The 25,438-nt window shown below is 38.5% G+C and overlaps 2 protein-coding genes, 1 long non-coding RNA gene and 1 pseudogene across 7 annotated transcripts in view; 3 read left to right on the forward strand and 1 right to left on the reverse strand.

The window, feature by feature from the left end:
• The window catches only part of LOC127472356 (uncharacterized), a 50,340-nt gene extending 34,105 nt beyond the window's left edge, over positions 1 to 16,235 (forward strand). For both annotated transcript variants that reach the window (XR_007904973.1, XR_007904972.1), the window contains 2 exons: positions 15,562 to 15,621; positions 15,914 to 16,235. This is a non-coding gene — a long non-coding RNA (uncharacterized LOC127472356). The remainder of the gene's footprint in view (positions 1 to 15,561; positions 15,622 to 15,913) is intronic.
• LOC127472349 (claudin-22-like) lies at positions 5,486 to 6,330 on the forward strand. The gene has a single exon (XM_051790477.1). It carries the CDS (start codon positions 5,569 to 5,571, stop codon positions 6,220 to 6,222), a length of 654 nt encoding a protein of 217 aa, XP_051646437.1. The 5' UTR covers positions 5,486 to 5,568; the 3' UTR covers positions 6,223 to 6,330.
• On the forward strand, positions 7,413 to 8,819 carry LOC127472350 (claudin-22-like; annotated as a pseudogene).
• WWC2 (WW and C2 domain containing 2) overlaps positions 8,897 to 25,438 on the reverse strand; it is a 104,377-nt gene continuing 87,835 nt past the window's right edge. For all 4 annotated transcript variants that reach the window (XM_051790418.1, XM_051790417.1, XM_051790420.1 and 1 more), the window contains 6 exons: positions 25,157 to 25,349; positions 23,040 to 23,204; positions 20,432 to 20,524; positions 19,104 to 19,346; positions 13,576 to 13,703; positions 8,897 to 11,595 (listed from right to left, as the gene is read on the reverse strand). In XM_051790418.1, the coding sequence (XP_051646378.1) occupies positions 11,529 to 11,595; positions 13,576 to 13,703; positions 19,104 to 19,346; positions 20,432 to 20,524; positions 23,040 to 23,204; positions 25,157 to 25,349 (889 nt within the window). In that variant the 3' untranslated portion in view covers positions 8,897 to 11,528. The remainder of the gene's footprint in view (positions 11,596 to 13,575; positions 13,704 to 19,103; positions 19,347 to 20,431; positions 20,525 to 23,039; positions 23,205 to 25,156; positions 25,350 to 25,438) is intronic.

Raw genomic sequence — 25,438 nt, forward strand, 5'->3', positions numbered from 1 at the left:
TGTCAAAAATTCTTGTGACTCATTTCCCATTCCAGCTAGATTGCTGTTAAAAGGTGTGTGCAGTCTTCTAATTTATGGTTAACAAGTCTGTATTAACTTTCTAATCCCAATTGTCATGCAATAACAATTTCTCATGTGGGTTCAGCTGGGTACCACAAATAATTAAGAAACATATCTTAAGGAATGAGAGAAAGCTTATTATAATAATTGTTTGCAGGTGTTAAATGAAAAGCATTATAGAAATATATATAACACTCTATTAAACCAGAGTCTCATAATAAGGGATGCATAGTGATAAAGAAGCCTACATATTACACAACTCAGAAATTAATTTCTTAGTTTTCCATCATTCAAGGAAATCACATTCCAATCACTCAAGTGACATGAATTTTCATACTTACAGTAATCTCCTGTATGGACAGTATATCAAAAATAGTTCCCTGAAGAATAAGGCTAATTTTCTGACCCAGTCAACCCTCACTTTGAAGTCTGGATTGGGATGGTGATGGAAAATTTTCTGCAAAGGTTGGAGTAGTGAGCCTTAAAGCATTCTTTATTCTTCCAGTATAATGATGGCAAATCTACCCTCTCTCATTTCAACCTTTGAATAAGTCCCTAAAGCAGAAATCAACAGTTTCACCTTGCTGTGCTTGACTCTTTCAGTGCCTTTCTTTTCTAGATCTTGTGCAACTGCCATTAATTCTACATGACATCCTATTTTAAGCTTTTGATTAATCTTACAGAAGTGAAACTGTTAGCAAGGTCTTTCAATCAGAGAAGTACATTTCTTTTGCATACATAACAGGCTCTTGTAAAGTTGCTTAACGAATTATATCCAAGGTTTGTAAAGGAGAGGTATGCTGGTTTGGGCAGTCCCTGCAATACTGAAAAGCCGGGAATATTCCCTTTTGTGGAAGGAGGTCCGATTCAGAAGGCCGGAGATGGCTATGCCTTTTTCCCTTGTGAGAGGGCCCTGCAGCCCCTTCCTGGCTCCTCTGAAGGTGCTGATGCTCACCTCCTACTGCTGTGCTCAGGCCAGCTTTGCCTTGCTGTGCCAGCCCTGGTGCACCAGTGCTGTGAAACCATCTGCAGTGGCTGCACTGCTGGGGTGTCCTCACTGCCCGTGCCGGGGAGGGGGGATCAGAAGAGGTGATATGGCCTTTTGTGTGAAACCTTAGGCTCTACCAATACAAATAATATTTTTTGTCAAAGTACACTTAAATGCAGACTAGAGTAAGTCAGTATGGATAGCAGCAGTATGGATTGTGGTTTTTTCTTGGTGTTTCAATGGTTTCACTGAAGAGCACATTGGATATGCAAACCCCAAAGAAGCTCCAGCACACAGAGAAATGTGTTCTTAGATGGGTAAGAAAACACTAACACTTACAACTTCCAGTTCAAGCAATAATGTGGAAAGCAAAGGATTGAATGAATTAACTCACTTGTATTAAGATGCTAAAGACACTACCTTGCCAGCTTCTGACAGTAGCTATGTTTCACTGGCTGTAACTAAGATTGTCATAGAAAATCTGTACACTAGCTCTTATTTCCATCTTTTTCATATGCATCTATAAAATTGGAATCTTAAATTGAGAGACCTGTGAATGACTCATGACAGTACTTGACATTTAAATGAGCAACAAAAAATATTTAGGGAACTCCATGACTATCTTCAGTTTAGAGAAAATAATGGTAGTATCTGGGGAATGCTATTGGAGATCATTGTACTTCACAGATGAGCACACTTTTGGAGCATTGAAGGAGAATAAACAAGCCACAAAATGAACATGATTATGCTTTATGAAGGAACTGAAAGTATAGGAAAGTGCCAGTCTCATAATACTGCTTTTGTGGTATTAAATTACCTAATCAGATCCCAAAGTCCTGCACCTGATATTTTTTCCTCTTATGCTGACCACAAAACATTGGGATAATTGTGTGGGCTGCTGAGCTGTGTAAAGACAACAATTCCCTACTACTCTTTCTAGCTGCTAAAGTATTAATGTATCCATCTCTCACCATGGAGGTTCCCAGAAGAGTTAGTGTAGCTTTTGAGGGACTATGTAATACTTGTAATGAGATTCAAAATCCTTGTATTCAACCTGAAATGGTTTTATGGGGAGTAAAAATTTCATGCACTTAACTGCATAAAACGATATGCATGCTGACCACTCCTATTCCCCTTCAGTGTAGTGAAAATCAATTTGCAAAATGATGCTTGGAGCTAGTTTGAATGAATTACGTGATCTCCAATGCTTTAAAAAATATTCCTGAGCCTGTAGGAACCTGATCGTGACCTGTGCTATATTCTTCACAGGCATTGTCTGTAACATGAGGTACGAAAGCTCAATGTCTCACAGAACTGGCTGCTGAAACAGTCATATGGCAACAGGAGCAAGCGCAAAGATGTACCACTGTGTGTGTCTGTGACAAGTGCCTGGCTTCAGGGCGGCTGATGCTCTGGAGAGTCTCTGCTGGCCTGCATGGGTGACCAGAAGACTCTCTTCTCTGCACCTCACTTCCTACAGGTTCAGATTGGTTTAGGTGTATAAGCCTCTGTAGGGTGGTATTGCTGTATGTTACATACATCAGGCTTTAAAATCTATAGGAAAAAAGAATACAAAAATACTTGCTCTAAACCCACTCAAAACCCCCTCTAAATTGATTCTCACCTTCCTTACTTGAAAGCACACTGGTCAGTGATAGCTGTACCTGCTCTTCCTTTTCTTCTTGACAAGCTTGTGTTGGACAAGCACAGTCCTTGCTGCAGAGGCTGGCAAGGCGAGCAGGGAGACCAGAAGGGGCAGAGCTGTCCTGGGGCAGCTCGCTTGTGCGTGGGCCCCGGCTCTGGCTCAGAGGTCCCTGGCAGGCAGCTTCCCTGTCCCACCAGCCTGGGGGCATCTTTCAGTGGCCATCTCCACTTAAACCCCTTGAGATGATCTGTTGATTCAGGCTGTGCAGATGTCGGCAGATGTTTCTTCTCATGGCAATATAACAGTGAACCTTGGGCTTGTGTTTCAAATTACTGTGAGCAGTAGGGCAGAAACTGATGGGAGCCCAATTCTAGCCCCTGGGTTTCATAGTAACTCTGACATCTCACCATCTGTGTAGGCACAAGTCTACTAAAATAAAATTATTCTGAGAACGAGATATTTTTAGATGAGAGAGAAGAAATAATAGTAGGTAGGGAAAATGTGAAAAAAGGACAAGGGAGTTTGGACTCAGGCAGTGACTGACTCAAGAATGTACATATCCCAGTTCAGCTGAGATTGTCATAAGATCAGTAAGTTTCAAGCAAAGGCATTTCAGACCCTTATTGCTGTCCTGGTGACAAGGGAAGTGTTACCTTACAGCCCCCCCCCATATAATATATATATATATATATCTCATATAATATATATTGTATTATATATAATATATATTCTATTATATATAATATATATTGTATTATATATAATCACACAAGGATTATATATAATCTATCCAGGATAGTGTAAGGAAGCTTTGTTTGCCCTAAGTTGAAAGTAAGCATGGTTAAAAGTAAGTTGCAGAACTTAATTGGCAGATCTTACTCATGCAGCACTCCCAGTGCTTCTGATGGCTAAAATTTGAAGGCTGGCACACTGTTCCAGCTGTAATCAACATTTGAAAAATGAATGGACTTCACATGCCTGATCCTGTGCTCTCACACTACATGGACTGTTGGAATTGAGAGCAGAGAAGAAAATATTAAATGTTCACAGTTAAGAGAAATGCAACAGGCTTCCAGTCTGTCGGTAACTGTGATTTTTAAAGTGAGATAAACACGTAGCCCCTGAAGGAGCAGAGTCACTCCTGGAGTGTGGTTGTTTATCTCAAAAATTATTCAAATGGCGTTATGGAGATTCTCATTGAAAGTCATGATGATTTCCAGAACTAGCACTCTAGCAGAGAAGGGGGAGAGAAACAACACTGCCAAATCTGAAAGTACAATCTGGAGTCCAAATGAAAGAATGAATGTGGGATTGGTCTGTCTTCTTTTGCCTGGTGGATGGCTTGCGTCAATCTGTTCTCAGTGTTGTCAGTTATATCCTTAAGGATTCCTGCTCTTGTGCATGGTAATTTTTGACCAAGTAAAAGCCATTGGACTGGGCTGGTACATAAGATAAAGGGAAATAGATCATCTTTCCTTGTGCTGGTTCTTTCACAGCTTGTGACAGGAAAAAACAAGGGTTAGAAATTACAACTCCATACAGAAATGGAGAAGAGATTTTCTCACAGTGATATTTCTTGATGATACCCTCCAGGATTTTGGAAATCTTCAAAAGCAGTGTTATGTTTTCCCATCACATAATTCACTTTATGCAACTGAGAATTAAAAATATACAGATATGTTCATTATCACATCTAGGAGATGAAGTCAAGAAAGACTGGAAAACATCTCTGGGTCATACACATGTGCATGTGTTCACACTGCTCAGCTCCTGCTCCCTCCCATAAAGGCTGTGCTGTTACATGTGGGGAGGGGAACAGTAAACAGATGACCTTGCTGACCCTGTAGACATGCACAAGTGTAGCTGACATGAGAGGAGGAAAAAAGCTGGGTTTCCTAATGGGGTAATGGCATAATGGTATCTTGCTTTGATCAGAAAGGTGTACTAGGCATTCCTGGCCCTGGGAGCATTGAGTGCCAAATGTTGTTGATATAGATACTAAGTGTATACACTGTGTGCCATCTGGGACATTTGCTTTAGGAAAGGGGACACCAAGCTGTTGTAAGTTGCTACCATGGTGTTGCTGAAGTCCTGGGGCAGGTAAAGTTTACACTGGCTGATGATCTGCCTGGGTTCATTATGGTGGAGGGATGTCTAGGATTTCATTTTCTATGGTACTTTCACCATACCCGTCTCCTTTTCCCCTTAAAAGTCTGTCAAAACAAAGCCCATTTTAAAAGAAATGAATGTAGAAAATGTGAAACATAAGGATCTTTTACAAAGCGTCTTTTACAGTGCTGGGGACATAGAACAGGGCAGTGGAAGATAAGCCATTATGTATGTTGAGGAAGTCTAAGAATAAAGATTATAGGCAAACAGTCTACCTTTCTTTACAAGGCCTTGATTTACATCCCTGAAATCTCAAATTTAGCTATTACAATGAAGTCCTGTTGCACACAGAGCTGCCTTTTTATCACCACTTAAAATCTAATTAATCCGTATTGAAGCACAAAGATTTCTGTTGTGTTTTAGGGTGAGGGGTCATAGAGCCCTCTTTGTTCATCCTCAGGCTTGTAATCATCAGGCATTGGGATATAATTTTACCAAGCAAATTGGAAGGTAACAGATCAAATCCTTATCGGAAAGCCTAACTCATGGTTTAGTGAAGCCCTTCGTCCTTTATGTGAAACTTTATATTCATGAAGAACAAAAAAGTGTTTCAGAGCTTGCAAAGGGTTAATAGCAAGGGCTTATATTTGGGGAAGCAGAAAACTAAAACCATCATAGCTTCCACCATCACTCAAGGTAGCAGCTGGTATAGAACTGCTGGGGAGACCTTCCTTCCTCCTCAAGCTTTCAGGACTCTGCTCTTATAATGGCCTTGGTCTATCAACCAATGATGCAATTAAGTGGCATACTGTTCTCTCTGTTGGGATGGGTCCTGTCCTGTCTCACCACCTATCTACCCCAGTGGAAAAATCTTAACTTGGAACTGAATGAGTTGGAGATCTGGACCATGGGACTCTGGCAAGCTTGTGTTGTACAGGAAGAAGGGGGAATGCAATGCAAGGACTTCGACTCTTTCCTAGCTTTGCCTCCAGAGCTCAGGATTTCTAGGATTTTGATGTTTTTTTCCAATGGATCAGGGCTTCTGGGCCTCTTGCTCTCAGGATTTGGGTTGGACTGTTTGAAAATTGGTGAAAGACAACAGGAACAAAAGAAGCGGTTGTTGCTGTTTGGAGGAATGCTCGTCTGGATATCGGGGATTACAGCTATTGTCCCAGTGTCTTGGGTTGCCCATTCCACAGTCCAGGAGTTTTGGGATGAGAATATACCAGACATTGTTCCCAGGTGGGATTTTGGGGAAGCATTGTTTGTTGGCTGGCTTGCTGGATTTTGTCTAATATTAGGAGGATCCCTACTTAATTGCACAATCTGTTCCACTGAAGTCCATCCGTCTTCAGTCCATTACACAGTAGCAGAACAGCAGGATCAGTGTCAACGCTCGGAAACTGAAACTAGGCCTTAAAATGGAAGGTTTAAAGCAGTACAGAAATACTGTCCTATCTTTTCCAAACCTTAGTGCAAGCCAGAAGCTTGTTTCAGTAGTAATTCAAAGGACTCTTTGTTACCTAGCTGATTTCCTAAATTTATGTCTGTTTTCTCCATACACTGGTATTGGAAGGTGGTGTGTTTTCGCACCTGGGGAACTGCTTAAAACTGTGTTTCAGAGAAGAATGCTGAAATTTTTGTAAACTCTGCAGGAGAGGTGCTTTTGCTTCTCAACTGCACTGTAAAATCCTGAAAATGAATATGCATGTTCTCTTACAGCTTGGGTTTTAACAAAAATGTGCTTCCTTTCTTATGTAACCAATGAAATGAGCCTCAAAGCTTGACTCGCTATTTCAGTTTTCCACTTGCCTAACGCAGTGATGTACAAATTAGAGGAGATTTCCTATCCTAAACAATCTATAAATACCTGCATTGCATCAAATGGTTTTTCTGTGTATTTGGAAATAGTAGTTTTCTGAAATTGTAGCATGCTTAGCAGATATCTTTTTGTGCATGGGGTGTGATGGTGTGGGTGCCTTATACCTAGCAAGTCGTGTTTTCCCAGTCTACCACATTAAACTGCCCATACAAGTTATTCTAGGCATTTCTGGCACCTGCATACTTTATGCACAAAAATAGCCTGAGAAATGCTAATTTAAAGAATAGTTACACTATCTTCTTCAGATACAGTCTTGAGGCATTACGCATCCTATCCACAGCTCCTTAAGCTCCATTCACTCATGTCTGGAATATGTTGCTGTGCAATCTTTGACTTTAAACATACGACATTTAACTTGCCACAGAGCAAACAGCATCATTTTCTCTAAGTGGAAGTGCATCAATGTAGTATTAGAATTTAATATGGAAACAAACTGTGAGATGCCAAAACTAGCAGAACTGTTGTAATGTTTTAGCAGATTGATGGAAAGCCAAGTATATGCTTTTCTTAAAAAAAAAAAAAAAACAACAAATACAAAACTAACAAAAGGTGAGCCAGCTGTGGCCACACACTTCTGCTACTGGTTTACCACACCACCACCCAGCACATGGAACCAGGCTAACAAAGCAGGAGGGAGGGGGAGAAGTATTTCATGCTTCATAAAGCATTATTTTAACTTTTGCTTATGTACAGTATGACAAAGAATTGATTGGAACAATGCCTGCAAAAGTCAGCAGTTAGGCGCTTCTGTGACTGCAAAAAATGACCTTGGCATCCAGGCACAGGCTACAGTTTGCTGGATTTCTGTTGTCTGTGCTAGGATGGATTTTAACTAGGACCTGTAACTATTTATCAGGCTGGAAAAAACTCAGCTTAGACCTAAATATACTGGAGCTTGGACCATGGGACTCTGGTAAACCTGTGTAGTCCATGGCGTAGGAGGAACACAGCGTAAGGATTTTAATTCTTTCCTAGTTTTGCCTCTGGAATTCAAAATTTCCAGGATTTTAGTGTCTACATCAAATCAACTAGGACTTCTGAAAGTTGTGATCTCTGGTCTTGGTTTGGACTGCCTAAAGATGGAGGATACAGAGCAGAAGCTAAAGAAACATCTGTTACTACTTGGAGGAACACTCTTGCAGATGTCTGCAGTCCCTGTGTCTTAGGTTGCCTACACTATAATCCAGGATTTTTGGAGATTGTGCCCAGATGGGAAATTGGGGATGCACTGTTCAGTGGCTGGTTTGGTGGATTTTTTATAATTCTAGGAGGATCTCTACTCCTCTCCACAATCTGCTTATCATCTGACTGTCAATTACCAGAGCAGTATGCAATGGCAGATATACAAGATGCCCAACAACATCTGGAAACTGGAAATGGAAGACTTTAAAAAAGGCAAATATCAGGTTTTCCGATTTCTTACTCTTGCATTACAGCAAGAAAGATCTGCTGAACAGGCAGGTCACTGTTTACAATATTGGGGGAGGGGTTCTTTCTTACTAAGTAGTATCCACTGCTGTATTTCTCCCAAATGTGATCAACTGCAGATTTTGTCTTTGTAGTATGGCTTGGGGTTTTTTTTAGAATAAGTGAGTACAAAATTTTTAGTCTCTAGGCCTGCATGGAGACTTGACCATATCTTAAATAGCAGAACGCCTACTGATGCTGCTTTAAACAAAGTATTTTTTACAAAAATAATATTAGTTTAATTCTGAAACAGTTTGTAGTGCCAGTTCAACATGCATAACAAAAACCTAATGCAGTACAACTTTGAATGAAGTTCGCTGGGCGGTATCATTTACAGTAAACTAAATGTTCTCAGACAAAATGTCATGTAATACAAGATTCTCCATCATGACTCCGTGAGAGAGAGAGATAATATGACCACCTGTATCCCTGCCCAATCTCTTTTTCTCCCTCTCTAAGGAAAGCCAGTATTTCTGCATAATCATGAGATGTTGTCCAGTGGAGTCGACTGTGTTCATTGCTATTGCAGGTTTTACTTCATGAATGTAAAGAACTAACTTCAAGTATATGAATCAGTTCCTATATAACTTACCCTAAGACCTGTCAGTGATTGATGTGAACTTTCTATAAATTGCCATGATTTTACATTGACAAAGCTGTAGCAGCCATCTGTTTCTGCAAAGAGCATATAGAGATATAGAACAGCAATAAAAGAATTAAATAAAACACTGGTCTGGAAAAGAGCTTTGTTAAAAAAATGTATTTTCCAATCACTGAAACACATGAAAAGTGCAGAGACAAGTTAATCTATGTGATGTACTTGCATACTCTTACAGACAAAATTAGAACAGAAACACATTCAGAATATAACCTGATTAAATATTTAGTTCAGTCCTGAGCATTTTATATTTAATACAGTATAAACACAGCAATAGTAAAAAGAAAAATAATCTTAAAATTATTTGATTTGTGTTCTATTACAATTTCTGCTAAACTTTGTTCATTTGGATAAATATTCTTGTACCAGTGATATTTAACTTTCATATATATGCAACTGCAGTGACATTGGTACCTGGCCATAGAACTAATTACATTCGTTGTACCCTACTGTGCAGAGTAAATTCCACTTTAAGAGTAATATTTATAACTTTAAACTGATGGGAGCTTATTTGTATGTAGTATTTTAGCTTATTCGATTGAGTTTTTCAAGTGTGAATAAGCTGAATTAGTAAAAAAAAAAACCAAAAAGCCAGAATTTTTAAAAGCTGCCTATAAATATGTACAACTTTACCAATCTGGAAAATTAAGAGCATGAATATGTATAAGTCTCTCATTTTCAAATGAGTTTTGCAAGCTGAACCCAGCAATACTTAAGTTTTGACCTCATCTCATGCTTACAAATCACACAATAATACTTTTTTTTTTAAATTATTCAACATGTGAGGAAAACTAGCTAATCTGGCAAGAATTTAGACAGCTCTAAGTATTTTTCACAATAGCATCCTTAATGTCAAATATTTTTATGACCAGAACTGAACTACATTAAACAGAACATAAATAAGACTGTAAATAAATAAAAGAAAAATCATAAAGTACACCTCTAAATATCATTCTACAAACAACTTATATAATCAAGTTGAGAAGTTGAAACTGACAACCATCATTTCACCTCTACATTAAATAATTCCAGATTTTTTTCTAAAATTGACCTTTCAAACATGAATGTTATCTCAAACCCAAGACACAAACAACAAATGGGGCATTCATAAAGGATGTTCAATCAGTCATCTTGCCCAAAATAGCATGTTTGGCTATACTTTTCAGTGAACTGATGTATTTGTGCATAACAAAACCCTTGGGTGTTACACAGACCTCTCATCACAGAATTGTCACTTTGAATTTAAGACAGCTGCTACCATATAGTGGTTATATTTGTTTCCATTTTCTCATCAAGTAATTATAGCATATCTGAAAGATGAAGTCCATGCAATGTGGCTTGTTGCTTGGGGAAGAAAACTAGCGAGTGAATGAAATACATCTGAATGCAATATATTAAGTAGAAAATGAAATAATTCTGTTCTCTGCAATGTCCACCTACTTACACAGTACCCACAGAAGATAAGAACCCAATTGCTTTACCAAGACAGGACTGCTTAAAAACCTACCTACATCTAATGTTCTGGACTTCTAAGAGAAGGCATCTAAGTTGCCTTCTGATGAAGCAGCCTGCTAGGAGGAAGTATGTAAGACAAATTTGAAACAAGCCATTCACATCTATTCATTAAACCTGTGCACCCTCAACTGAATACAGGGTCAACTGTGTATTTAAAAAAATGTTTTTTATTGTATCGAAATATGTGCAGACTTAGAGTTTGGAGCTTTTCCTTTTCAGAAAGGGTTTACCTTACCTACAGGACTTCTGATAATTGAGTTAGCATGTGACAGATTTTTCTCCTGGTACAAATACTTTAAAGGAAACATCTTCATATTTGTAAACCTAACACACACCTTTATGTATTCCTAGTTAGCAATCAGACAGCCCCCTAGGACAAAAGGTTAACAGAGAGAAACTCTCATTTTTAACTGTACACTGGATATAACTATTTCGATATCAATGTTGGAATTATGAATTTGATTCATCCCATTCAGAAAGCAGCTGCCCCTTTTGGTAGTCCCATAATAAGTTTTTAGGGTTACTTGTCTGCCTTGCCTTTGTTGCTCTCCTGCAGATGCAAGAAACCTTTTAGTGCAGGTTAAAGTACTGTACATTCACAAAACTAAACTCTGAACTCCATCTCTTCCTACAAAGTACTAAAAAACAAAAACAGAAGAAATTTGTTTTCAGAAAAAATTCCAATGTTGGTGATGAATGCAATTAGCAGCTGTTGTGAGGCAGCCTGGATGTTCTGGAAAGGAGCTTACGCTTGTGGCTAACTTTAAACTATAAAAGTCACACTTGTACAAAAATATTGTATGGCAAAACAGCCATCTTCACAGTCTCCTCACATGAAAATAGTGAAAAGATAAACAACTGTCTGTTGAACACCATTTTTCTTAACACAGTGCATTTCAACAGGATACTTGCTTAGTACTGCCTTAGTTCATTTGTTCCATCTTTACAAAATAAAAACACATGTGACACATACAAACTGTACAAAATCAGCATCAGTATACCAAAATTAATCTACTTTGGTTTTCTGGTTGTTGGGTTTTTTTGTCATTTTTTTAAGATTACAACTATTCAATTCACTATATTTTACAAATAAACATATCAATAGTGAATGTAAAATAGATCTTTGAAAGCACATCACTGAAACTACAAAGTTCATCTGAAAAGAGATGAACAAATGGAAAAACACTTCAATGAAAAAGCATAATTATACATCATCAGCTGGAAGGGCTGGTATACTGATCTTTGCTCTTGTAAAGTATGCTATCTTCTCCCTGAAATTAGAAAAGAAAACAAGGGATTATTTTACCGTTTATGGCACGACTCCAATGTCATCCACTGTAGAGTTGCTAATGTTACAGCATAGTTCTGTAAAGTAGAGGTTTGGAAAATACACAATTTATGTACAAAAAAATGTGTCACATTCATGTGACATAATACCCTTCTTAGGCAGATTTATGTAAAAAGGAGCTCCAATTTTGAAAGAGAAAAAATATCAATATTTCATTAATAACTGCAATGGTAAGCCTGAAATATTGATTCAGTCACTGAATTTCCTATGATGACATTTTCAGCAGGGGGATGAAAAGGCAAAAGAAATCATTTTATTCTGACATGGGAAAAGGGCAGGGTGGGAATTGTTGTGTCTGGGCAAGAGTTAGAGAAGCAGAATTGTCAACCCATTCTCCAGTTGCTTCCCCTGTACTGTTACCATTTCTGTCTCCTATGAACTAAGAAATTACTGAAGCATAACAAGTTTACACAGGCTTGCCTAGCAGCAGGCTAGAAAGCAGAAGATAAGTATTAGGGGCTTAAAAATTAAAGCTCAGAAGAGTCATTCTTCTTGAGAGCTTCAAAAATGCCTGTCTGTGATTAGTCTGAGGCCACAGCACTGTAACAAGCCTAATTAGCAGGGCATGTACAATTCAGCCGCAGGAGGTATTTGTCCAGAAGACAAACCATGTTTTCCACTGGTGAGGCTTAAGTTTCCATTAAAAATAGTAGCTCAGAGCAAATTCAACTCCCTAAACTGGATTCCTCCTCCTAGTTGTGTGATAACTAGAAGATAAAGGACAATGGAGTGTTTCGATACCCTTCTTGCAGGGGAATGTCTTGAGCGCTATTATATGCTCCTGTAGATTTAGGCAGCAGTCTGTGATGACTGTCATAAGACCAGCACTGACCAAAACTCTTTCTTAAGACTTGCAATAAGGTGAAAACTGTTTGAAGATGCTCTGAGTTTCACACTAAAGATAAATAACTCAGCTGTTCTTTGCTGAGGAACCCTTTTTTCTCTTGTTTTGATTCTGCATCACTTACAGATGTGATTTGCAATACATGTCACCTCACAGGCCCTTACTTGTTTATGTATTTCTCCAACTGCTCACAAAAGACGGTTAGAAAAGGAAGAATATCTCACATTTTTTAGTAGCTGACTTAAATTTCCTATAAAGGAATCAAAAATCCAAACTTTAAAAACGTGTTACTGACAAAACAGATCAAATTAACTTGCAGTATTATTTCTATGTTCAAGAGCAAGAGCTGTATTTTTCAATCAAAAGATTAATATTTATTTTTATATATAAGTGTGGCCTTCAGGCCACTTATTGGCCAGCCTTTTAGGAATTTAGACCAGTTAAAATTAAGGTTTGAGATAGAAAGTATTCATGCCGGTTTATGCTAAGAAAGAACACTTCATTAATTGCTTCAAGTAATTGGTTGCTGTTCCCACAACCAAAAGGAGAAGGGAAAGAGAAAGGAGGAGGGATTGAAGATCTTTCTTTACTAGTAAGTCTTGAGCAAGGCAAAAGGAGTGGTTAAGCAGTTTCCTGATGAGATGTATCCTGTTCTACCTCTCCTTGAGGAGTGCTTTGCTTCAGGCAGCTGCCATTACTAGAAGAGATCCCAAGACTTAAAGCCCACCGTCAACCTGCTGTGGGTGAGGTGAGCCATGACAACAGTCGCACACAGGCCTGCCTACAGCAGATGTCACACAGAGGTCTGAAATTTCCCCCTCGGCTTCTGCACCACCACAGCTCAGCTGACACACTGCCACCTCTGACATGAGCAAGTTACCGAGGCCTGGCCCTTCGAAACTCCAACTTAGAGCTATGTTAGAAACGTGCAATGCTTCTGGCAATGCAAAAGCGTGTGGACTTTTGACTAACGTTACAGGGAACACCTGATTATATCTATAAATAATTCAGGTTACTTCACTACATTAAAAAAGGCATGAAAAGCAGAACAGGCCATACCTGAATGACTGCACCTGCAGTGGCACTTTCTGGCTCTGCTCTCGTAGCCGGCACACATCCTTAGAAGCTTTCCTCATCAATTTCTCAGCACTTAAACCTTGTTTCTGCTCTTCTTTTGACTGTTCAGTCTGTAACAAGAAAAATAACTGTATTTTGCTGATAATGAACAATTACTCATTTCAAAGAAATGATTCTTCTGTGTCAAGCAAAACACTTGGCAGTGTTAGGCTTACTGTTTGACTCAATGATATTAGACATCTTTTCTAACCTAAATTAATCTATGATAATCTCTATATAAAGGGTCTGCAAGACAAAAGACTGACATCACAAGCCTAGGCCATGGGCACAAAATAAGAAACAGTTTTTTTCCTAAAAAAGTAAATAGAACAAATACCATGCCATCACAGGTGGCTACTAGGTCTTATAAATTTCGATATTTTTTAAGGCAGTACCTAAATTTGTATGAACATGTGTTGTCTATCCAAGTATCTTTTTAGAGCTGGGAGCCACTGATTCTCTTTCCATGTAAGATACTTTTATTTCCTAATGAAACTCTCTGTAAAGTTACTTATAACTACTCTAAAATGACAGACAGAAAAACAAGGAAGGTGTGCTCTCAAAATATGCTTTCACGTTTTGTTGACCTTGTTAGCAAGGAACATGAACTTTTGTGCTTTTATTGAGGACATGGCACCTATTTTGCACAAGACGTACTTTTTCCATTTGCATTGTAGAGGTGTAAAAGCCAAGGCAAGTGAACAGAACATCAGTGGTAACAACAGATCAAAGGTCACTCGTGAACATTTTTGAGCAGCTACATACTCCCCAGGAAGTTACTGTATTTCTGTACCTTAGTATTCCTGGCTCTATGTCTTTACCAAGCAGTGCTGCATCAACAGGACAATCACAGCTGTGCCATCCACCGTTTCGGCAAGACTGCTATTAACAGTTGCGCTTGGGTTTTTAAAAAGCTTAATCAAGGGTTTCTGAACACTCAGTAATTTGAACAGCAGCACTTTTTAGGTCACCTGGACTTCTTAGACCAATAGCCACTGTCCACATGTGGGCGAATCCCCTAACACATGCATTATCACCCCCATAATGGGTAGGGTACATGGCATGGGCAGTGCCACCTTAAGTGTACACTTAGTTTTCTTTTCTAGACTGCAGGCACCATCAGACAAATGTTATTTATTGTAGTTTGAATTTCGTCAGCCATCAAAATTCAATAGAAGCAGTTCACATTCTTAAACAACTATAAAGTTCTAAAGAGGTTAATTTCTGATTCTTAACTTTAGACACTCGAAAATGCTGTTCTGTTACCTCAAATTAAAACACACATGCAAGCCAGAAACGGCAATCTTCAAGGTGGTTTGTAACTTAGGAGTTCACATCCCTAGTTCTGAATTCAACCCAGTAGACTCCTAAACAACAAAACCAACTAATTCAAAAGAGCTAGTCCATACTATCAGTTTCATACTGAGTAGTTATAAGAAAGCTGTTCACAGCAGGATAGTGGTACTCTCTGTGTGTTGAAACGCACTCTGGTGTTTTATATGAAAGTGTTTTACACAAAAGAGCATCACACTTTCAAAAACTTGCACAAAATCCTGTCACCTTGTACTGCTGTTGACTTCTTCACTCCCCAACTCCAAAATAGCTATGATTTTAAAATGAAATTAACCTATAAATATAGTTTTCTTCATTAGATAGTGAGCATAAATTTGCAACCTACAACTGGTAATGTCTTAATTAATTTTACGTATGTCACTGGACATGTTTTACCAGCTCCCCTAGTTAATATTTATCATCAAAGCAGTAAACATACAATATTTCAAAATTTTCTAATTTTATCCTTTCCCTAACTATACATGAGATTCTTGTGACTACTGCATTTTAGGTTAACAGCATAGATGACTTCTTTGTTTTCATACTCTCTATTAGCATGTATTCTTTTTTCATTTTTGAATCCATTTATTTTTTCAGGATGCTCTCAGAGAAACTTGGATTTCAGCCCAATGTCTCTGGGAGTATGCATAGGAGAAAGTAAGTACATGACTGTGTTTGCATTTGCATCATGTTTCTTGAGTGATCTATATAAAATATGGAAAAGTACACTAATAAAATGTACACTAATAAAAAAGTACACTAATTCAATAAGTCCCAAAAATCTGGCGCTTATCTACCAAAAATAAGTGCAGATTCCAGTTGCAGACTGGAATCCTCTATCTGGGCTTAGTTTAAGCTTAAATTAGTTTAAGATGACAAAGAAGAAACACTATAAAAATTAAAGCTAAAACACTATTTCCTGTCCCGTTCTTCCATGTTTTTTGTATAGAAGAAACTGAATCTAAGGAAAAATTGTAACTGTGCTAAACACCAAAACACTGGAACAAGAATATACTTGTGGTATTAATGACAACTACAGGTTACCTCTACACAGAAGATGTACTGAAAAGAAATAAAGAAGATACATACAGATCTTTACAGGAATCTCTTTGGATATAAACGAAGAAGTCCTTCAGAGGACAGCAGGTGTCTGAAAACTTACTTGTATGAGGAGTTAAGACAAACTTCAAAACACTGCATGATTTCTCACAAAAATCCAATCTAAACAAGAGAAAATGCTTCTGGTGCACAGAATTACCTACTGTTTTCTGATCTGCAGGTATTAGTGGGCTTTACATACTTGCTGTACTTAGGAAGGTGTGGTAGGAAGGGGAGGGAAGGTATGGAGTCTCTGTATTTGGCTTCAAGCAGAGTAACTGAGTGCTAGCAAGCAGCCACTGATTTTCAACATCCCCCACATCTGCGGTTTCATTTTCCACTTGAGACTCTCTCAATTTCTCTGGCGTTTCCAGCTGCTGCATTAGTCTGTGCCATTATAATGCCTGCAGGATCTAAAAAATAATCTATGACAATGTTCTCGAGGCTGCTGTGTTTTGCTAACCCAAGAGGAAACACTGACAGCAGAGTACAGCATTCTCAGGCTTGTTTCGCTCCACAGGGGAAGGCAACAATTTTAAGGGTAGAAATATTTCTAGAAACTTTGTAAGCACTCTTCAAAGAGGTGGAGTGACTGTGATCATTGTTCTGACTTCTACCTTTGAAAAGAGGACTTTGATGCTGCGCTACTGCCTCTATATATTTTAGGAATGTATATTATTGCCCTTATTCCTCACGGCAGTGTGTGTAATGCTGTCGATCACTGACACCAGCAATATAAAATGTGACAAACTTATCTGCTGCCTTGAAAGAGTCAGCTGAAATAAACCACAAATCCAAAGGATTCATAATATTAAATGTTGCAGAGTCATACTATGTTCTAGTGGGAATAGCTTTAGAGTGGGAGTAGTTTTAAATTAAACAATCAGAAATTATCATTTCTATCCTGCATCCACCATTAGATATAAACTATGAACTGAATTAATTTAGCTATACTTCTTTTCTATAAGCTACTATTTTTATGGATTAAAATGTAGATCACATTCATTCAGTGAATTCACATGGTAAAAAACCCACAGTTACACTGTGTGATGTTTTAACACTGCACTCTACCCCATTTTGCCCAAGGTATTTTCTGACATTTGTCAGTGCTCAGCCTAAACTCTACTAGTGCTTTATAGTAATTTTAGAACTCCACTAACTATAGTGAACAGCAGATACCAAGAGAGACAGGAAGACAGAACAGAGCATAAACACAGGGTTGGGAGAACATATTGGGAGAAGGTTTTGTTTCCTAAGCTGTTAGACATTCGAGGGCTTCTTGAAGTATATGGTAACATTACAGTTAATGACCTCTGATGTATTTTTCTTCCATGAATTTATAAAATTTATAAAATCATAAACTTTTGAACCTGTGCAAACTTGCAGCACTCAATGTTCTGTCGAAAACATTTTTAGTTTCTGAATGTTGTGCTACGTTTGCTTGCATTTAAGCTGCCACCTCTTCAATTCTCTACTTCCTGTAGAATAAAAGACAATGATTTATTGCTTTCCTCCATCTCACTCGTGATTGTATACACTTCAGTTGTAGCTACTTAGCCACTCCTAACATGAAAGCTGTTTCCTCCTTTGACCATCCTTGTTGACCCTCTGTAGTTTTATCTTCCACTTTGAGAAGGGGAACAAGAAATGAATAATGTTTAAGTTACAGGCATAACAGTATTTGTTTTGTTCTAAATTCTTTTCTTACTCATTCCTGTATTATTTGCTTTTCGACATCTGCTGATTGCTGTGATGTTTTTGCTGATGTTTTTGTTCCTTACATCCAGAGTCTTGCATTCCTAACATCTAATTCAGAGCTCCTCTTTGTATATGTAAACATTAGGATTCCCTCTTCTACACAAGGCTATTTACTGACATTTAGCTTTAAAAAAAAAAACCAAACCAACAAAAGAACTCCAACAACTATTGCTTACATATTAGGAAGACCTCTGCACCTTACGAAAAAGTTTCCATTTTTACTACTCTCAATAGCTTGGTGTCATCAAAACACTAATTTCTATCAACCATAAATAGCTAAAGAGAACAGACCCTTCCTGGCTGTCACTCACAACCTGCCCTCATGGAAAACTGGTGTACATTGACTGCCATGGATGGGAAAGGGGCTCCAGAGGGCATACACTCCAAGCTCCAGCTCAGAGTAGGTGATGCTAGAGCAGTTAGGTCATGAATACCTCCAACTGTGCACGTTGAGTGGAAGTTTTTTTGCTTGGTTGGGTTTTTTCCTCCTCTAACAACCTCTCTAGGCCCCTATTCCAGTCTATGATCTCCCTAATGATTTAAAAAAACAAACAACCTTCGAAAAACATAACAAAACCCCTACAACATCTTTTTGATGTATCTTGTTGGAATTTTCCACATCCCAACTTCTTACCATTGCATCTCATTCTTCTATCCTGTTTCTTCTCTTTTATTCACATGAGGGCATCTTCCTACCTTATGGCAGTGCATATATACTTATATTGTTTTAGGGACCATTGCATAGAAAATAGAATTTGGCTTTCCTTTGCCAAAATTTTCTTTATGTCCTGAATAAAGAAATAAGCCTTTTACACATGCCCTTACCACTCTAAGTAATGGTCATTGCCTCTCTCTACCTGTTACAAGCATCTTTTGAATACAAGTTCTGTGCAGCCTGCAAACCAAACGACGCTGAAGGATAGAGAGCATACACAAGTTTGTAGAAGTATGGTTGGAACGTAAGAATTTTAAATTAACTTCTAAGTAAATGTTATTTTACTACAGCAACCACAACTATTACTCCAAATAATAGAACTGCTACTCTGAATTACTAAAGTATTTAGAGGGCACTAGAAAAATACTACCTAAAATTATAGGTTTAAATGCTGTAGTATTGACCAGTAAAGAAACAGTTTACATTATGTAATTCAGAGGTGTATTTAGTCAAATGTCAGCTTCTGTAAAAATCTTTTAACACGATTGACCAAATTCCTTAGTAAATTTAAGGCAAAGTTAGGAGCATATATGCCTACTTATTCACACATATCTGAACCTGCTCATACTTGTTTTTCAACTTGTTTCAAGAGTTTCTGGAAACGTTCGTCCTCTAGCACACACAGGGGAAGGTCTGCCTCTCCTCTGCCTTTCATTTCCTCAAGTTTTTGTTTAAGGTCCCGCAAGGCCTGAAGCTCATCATTCAGACGATTCTGCCTTGTGCGTGACGCCTGGAGATCCAGCTCCAAGTCAAGGGAAGTGCGTACGGGGCATTCTTGCGTAGCTCTTCGCATGATCGGCTGGCAAACAGGCTGGATCATTTGGGAAACAGAATAAAAATTAACATATAGAAAGGCTAGAGGAGGGTTTGACATAATACAGTCAGAAAAGCTCAAATTTTATTTTTGTTTTTCTTTAGCAGTCTTTTTTTTTTAAGTACAAAAATTCATGTATCCTGGAATTTTTCTTCAGTCACTAGCTAAAAATAAATGCGAAAGTTTCTCCAACCAGGTGCACAATTTATAGATTAAAACCAATAAAAACATTCTGATCCCCAGGATGACACTGCCAGGAGACCCAACACTACACATATTTCCCCATAGATTTCAATTACATTATTTATTTTTATAAACATTTGCTTTTTCAAGGCCTAACCAAACACACAATGTTACAAACTCCGTAAACATGCATTTCTTCAGCGTATTTCACAGTATTTACTGTCCTTTCACAGTGACTTTTCATATGAGTAAGTCAGGCAGGAGAAGCCATCCCAGACTATTTAGTATTTCTTTTCTATGCAAAATGCAATCTTGCTACCTGGTAACATGCCTTCCATGGGACTATTTTTCTAGTTACAATTAAGATCAAAATATAACTCTCTCAATTTATGTAAGAATTAATTTCATGCAAGAGAAACAGCATCTTACTCTCTTGTTCTTCAATTCTTTTTCTACTTGAACACTTGGAAAAGAGTGAATCCCTTTAAAAGGACATCTAAATCCTTGAAATTTCCACCAAAATTTGCTTCAGATGTACGTTGCTAGCGTTGACTTTTGTGCAGTATAAGCCTCCCTGTGTGACTTTGTAATACTCAGGTTCTTTAACCCAGATCCCTTTGGCAGTAACTCAAGTTCAACAACAAATGCCATGATGCTGAGCAGCAGTGTCTGCCTGCTGGCTTCAGCCACAACTAAAACAGCACACGCTTTGTTGGAAAGCGAAGATGTAGGACTGGGACCACTGTGTTAAGATTTCAATGTGAAACTACAGTACTACACGTGGTACTTGCACTGGTTTTGCTGAAAAACTTTCAATAAAGCATATCCTTTAAGTTGTTTGGTATTCCTTCTCTCCCTGTACTTTGTCCTAAACCATGTCCTGTTAATAGAGCACATACCCGTTTAACTCTTAGGCTCCGTCGTTCTGTGGCATTTCTTACAAAGAGAGACTTTTTGGCTAGTGTTGAGCTGTCACTGTCACTTCGATTCAACTGTGAAAATGTACACAACAAAAAGAGAAATAAAGGACATTCATATACATCTGTGTCAAAATACCCAGTCAAGAGAACCTCAGTGTTGATATACATGTAGGTTGTATTCTTAGTATAAAGTAAAAAAATCTGCAACTAGAATCAGCATCTACTCCAAAATTCTAATCCTACACAAGACAACTATTGATCTTACTGAATTAATAGTAAGTAAAGAGCAAGTGGACTCTTTAGGAATGCAAGGAAGGTAACTATGGTTATTAGGTACTGACAGATACAAACTATGAATTTCACTTACCTGGGGCAGGCTTTTAATGAATTACTACAGGGAAGGTAAATTACTGTAGACATGCATCTGTCCAACAAGCAGTATTTTTGTATTATTTGTAACAAATACAGGTGTGCCTACAGCTTCCCTCAGAAGCACTTCCTGCCTCTCAAAATTATGTGCCACAGCTCAGCAGTAGCTTCTTCTTAACTTCAGCATTAGTTCCATATCCATCAGTGCAGAGTGACTGTTAGATGCATTGGCATCTGACAGGTGGTAACCTCCAGAGAAAACAGAAGCATCTCTCTGCAGGATATGTATTTTTCCTCTTCAGAGAAGGACAGACAAAAAGAATCACTCTGCTAACATTTCAGTATGTGAAGCCAGAGTCCTAAAGCGTGCTTACACAGGACTGGCTGAGAGCTAAGGGTGAGAAACACAACCTCTTGCAATACAAGCACACCTCTCAAGAGACAAATCTGTCTTTTTACCATAAGCCACTACTAGGAGCTACCCCTGGATACAGAGACGCAGCTATCATCACTGATATTCTTTAAGCACTTTTCAAGGGATTTTTTTTAAAGGCGCCAACAGATTTTGGTTCTGTCCTTTAGGCCTCCAAGATCTCTGTGTTTTCTGAACATCATATGAGAGTAGGTGCTCTCTTAAAGCCAGGCCATCACTTCTGAATCGAGAGCAGCTGACAGCTCACCAGAGTGTATCCAACAGGTGATTTCCTCTTGTACAGCACCAAAAAGCAAGGCTGGATATGCAAACTGAGGTCTGGGACTGGAGAGACTCACACTGTTCCGCCCTCCCTGTGAATTTGGTTGCAGCTACAGTGCCCACTCTGGAGCCCCAGCAGTGGACAACAAGAATTTCTGAAACTGCAAAACATTCATCTGTGCAAAGGTGTTTTTTTCCCAGGGCACTTTGCTTCCAGGCAATACCATACACAACGAGAAAAAAAATTGTTTATTCAAGGAAAGTTTTTTTTCTTATTTTGGCTTCTGGCAGCAGGTATGTAGCAATGTTCAAAGATACAAAAGCCCAACACTTTTGCAGATGGAAAAACTGCTAGAATTTACACTAACTAAACTACCAGAGCAACTAGTTTTTCTTCCTGTTGAGGACCTACACAGGCAGTAAGCTAAGGCTACACGTTTTGCCAATACTACTAATTTCCATTTAGGAATTAAGTTCTAATACAGGAATTAAGATGAAGGCTAGGTTCTGAATTCAGCCAATAATGCAAATATGCAAATTATGTGAAGACTGTTAGAAAACAATCTGCTGTGTTTCATTCTGGAGGGTATATGGAATAGTTATTTAAGTATGTAGGTATTGACTATCAATCTATTTTTTTAGGCCAATGAGAATCACAGAGAAGTGATCAACTTTAATGTTCCCAAATGATTAAGATAACTGCCTCTAACTGAACCGGAGAATTAAAGCATAAGTATTATTAAAAAAAACCCCAAACCTGTCATACTTGTATGAGCAACCTGTAGAAACTAAAGATCAAAATAAACTGCCTTTTCTAGGCTATCTGTAATTAAAATCTATAGAGCTGGTAATCCATGCTTAAATCTTTAAACACACAAGTTTTACAGTTAGTTTAACAGCAACAAGGCTGACAATTTAAATCTCTTTTTTCCACACTACCATAGATCTAGAGAGACTGGGAACTTAGCTGCCAAAGCCATGTTTAAAACCCAGCCCTGAGGCAGCACTTGCACATCTTTCAAAGATGCAATTACAGCAGGATTTGGGCTGCATAGATTTAAAACCAGTTGAGATACAAAGCGATATTTAAAATTGATGACTGAGCTCTTTCCACACTGTTACCCTTAAATGGTTGCATTACTAAAATATGGTAATGCAATGGCATTTTACAGTGAATTCTATTTCATGTTTTAACAAATTATTTTGCTATGAGTGTTGTAGTTGCTGATGTGCAGGGAAACACACTTTTTGAAGAGAGCCAGCACAGGCATCTGTGTTACTTGTCTCCAATAGGATGTATTTTTTTCCCTAGTAGAGATGTTTTGCAAGAGTGTGCAACTCTGCTGAAAGTCAATTCTAGTATGCATCAGGTCAGTTAGGGAAAGAAAGACTCTAGAGAAAGCACAGGCTCTGCTTCTTGCAGGGAAAATTGGTACATGACTCACTGTCATTAATGCTTCATTCCCAAGAAGTTAAATGACTCTTCGGTTAATAGCTCTTCATTCCAAGTGTTTTTCCTCTTACCCTACAGATGTATTGGTTCCGTTCGCCTGGAGAGAAGGTTTGTGAGCGCACTATCATGCTGTTCCTGACAAAGGGACGCTGTCTGGAGCTCCAGCTGGCTCTGTCCTTGGGTCGGACTGGTGTGTTCTCATTAATCGATTCCTCAGTGTTGGTCTCTTTATCAACCTATGAAATGAAATTTAGTTTAAAAGACCTACTGTATCCAGATACATGTCACTACATAGTTTTTGTGCCTTTGGATTTTACAAGCATTCTTGTTATTTTGCAGTAAATGTAAAAAGGTTAGCAGCAAAAAGCATCTTGCATTTACAGAGAAGCTATATTAAGTAAAGAAACACAAAATTCTCAAAAGGCTTAACATTGTGTGGAGAGACTTTGAAGGTATTCTTTGTAGCCAATAAAACCAAAGCTTTTGCCAAAAGGCCTTTGCTGCCAGACAGATGGTCTGATGCAACCACAGTGCAACAAATGTTTTACTTTGCTGTTTGCAGACATTATTCTTGTGCATTTATATTTATTTTATTTTGTATTTTGCAGAAGACCAAAGTTCTGTCATGTTAGAGATGGTGCCTGTGCACACTGAAAGGGGGCAGCTGGGAAAGTTATATTGCTCAGGTTCTTCCAGACATACTGCCATGCATTCCAAACCTCAGCAGCAGGGCTGCTTTATGGCAATCTGCAGAGCTTCACCAGCCTTGTGAACACAGGGAAAAGACCCTGCTGTCTGCTGTCCCTCAGCATGGCCTGTTGCCTACTGCAGTTGCCCCACATGTGCCACAGGGAGCCTCAGGTACTCCCACTTCTGTAGATGGCATGGCCTGTGCTTGCTTACATACTGCAATTATCTTGACTGCCAGGCTAGACCAAGTTCTGCAGTAGCTGGAACATCCAATGTTACTGATGTGCACTAGGGCTTTTTCTTCAACTTTGGTAATTTAATGAGGTTCATCGTTTTCAAAGTGCACATGATAAATACAGTGACCTAAATAGCACAACTGCAACCCCAAGAGGATCTGGCACACAAAGATCTATACTGTGCAATGGTGTCTGCTACGTCTTTCACTCATTGTTCAGGTCCATCCAGCCCAGGCTTAGCAAAGTACTTGTGTGCGTGTCTAACCTTCCCATGTTGTCCTTGATGTCTCCCCTTGCCAAGTTAGGGCTTTGATCTATATTTGCTTGTTACCCAGCAGACTGTCAGTCCTTTTAATACCATGGCCTTAGCTCATTTGGCATCTTGCCACGTTAATTGCAAGTTAATTACAATTTCCAGCAATCCCACTGAGGTGTTGAACTTTTGTATTGTCACAAAGTTGAAGGAACAAGATGTCACTCTTCACGTTTTTACCTCTGCTGTTTTACAGAGCCTGTGGGTTTAACACTTGCAATAGTGTTCTTATTAAGGTGCCGAAAGGTTCCAAAAATTTTATTTCTGAGTGTGTGCTACTACATCAGGGATATGTTTACTAAAAAGTTACTAAAAGTGCTTCCAGGAAAGTGGAATATAATTTAAAGACAACAATTACCAAGAACATGGAATTAGAATTTGTTTTGTGCAGTGTCTGGGTAGTTCCATAGTACACAGTTTAACACACATTTTTGAGTTTTCTGCTCATTAATCTTCCATCCTTTTCTCTGCTAAGCTGGTTTTTGTATTTCACACCCTAAAACAGAAGGAAGAAATAAAGAAATCCCCGCATTGGTTTAAAGATCTTGACCCCTGTTTTGTCTTTCCCCCTGTTTATCAGATGAATCAGGGGGAAAAAAAAGGAAACAAGTAACAGATATGCAGAAATATTTTAAATGTGTACAAGCTGAAGCTACTGAACTGCACTTGTATTTCGAATATTCTCCCTATGCAACAAAAAAGTGAAGATAGAGTTTTGGTTAATTATTTTGGACTTAGAAGTTCTGCCTAGCTTGTCTGTTAAATATCCTCTTTGTAGTTCAGAAGTGACCACACTGACTTCACTACAAGTACATGTTGATTACTGCTACAGCAAAGGCCACATCAAATTGTAAATGCTCAGATACAGCAGACTTCTATATTAACTGCTCAGAAATAGATCTTCAGACACAGCAAGATAATGGAGGAATGTAAATTTTCAGATACTCACCAGTGTTAGTATTACAGCAGCTTGCTGGCCCCCATGAGCCTCATCGGTGTTCTCTCTGTCCTTGTTTTCATTTGTTTCTGGTGCATCGATGAGTAACCCCATGTCATCAGCACAGCTGCCTTCTACTGCCAGTTTAATGCTGTCTTCCTCTTCGTCCACAATTTCATCAGAGGCTTCTGTGAGCATCTCTAGCCTGTATGAACAGAAGTAACCCAGGTTTATTCTCAAAGTGAAAAAGTTCACCAGAGAAAGATATCAGAAGGCCTAGACCTGCACTCATAA

This window comes from Manacus candei, unplaced genomic scaffold, assembly GCF_025592945.1.
Source record: "Manacus candei isolate 608988 ecotype Guabito, Panama unplaced genomic scaffold, ASM2559294v1 h1tg000028l, whole genome shotgun sequence".
Taxonomy (NCBI): Eukaryota; Metazoa; Chordata; class Aves; order Passeriformes; family Pipridae; genus Manacus; species Manacus candei.

What these genes read in the sequence shown, in the direction of transcription:
- LOC127472349 (XM_051790477.1), top strand. Translation starts at nt 5,569, where the DNA reads ATGGCCTTGGTCTATCAACCAATGATGCAATTAAGTGGCATACTGTTC.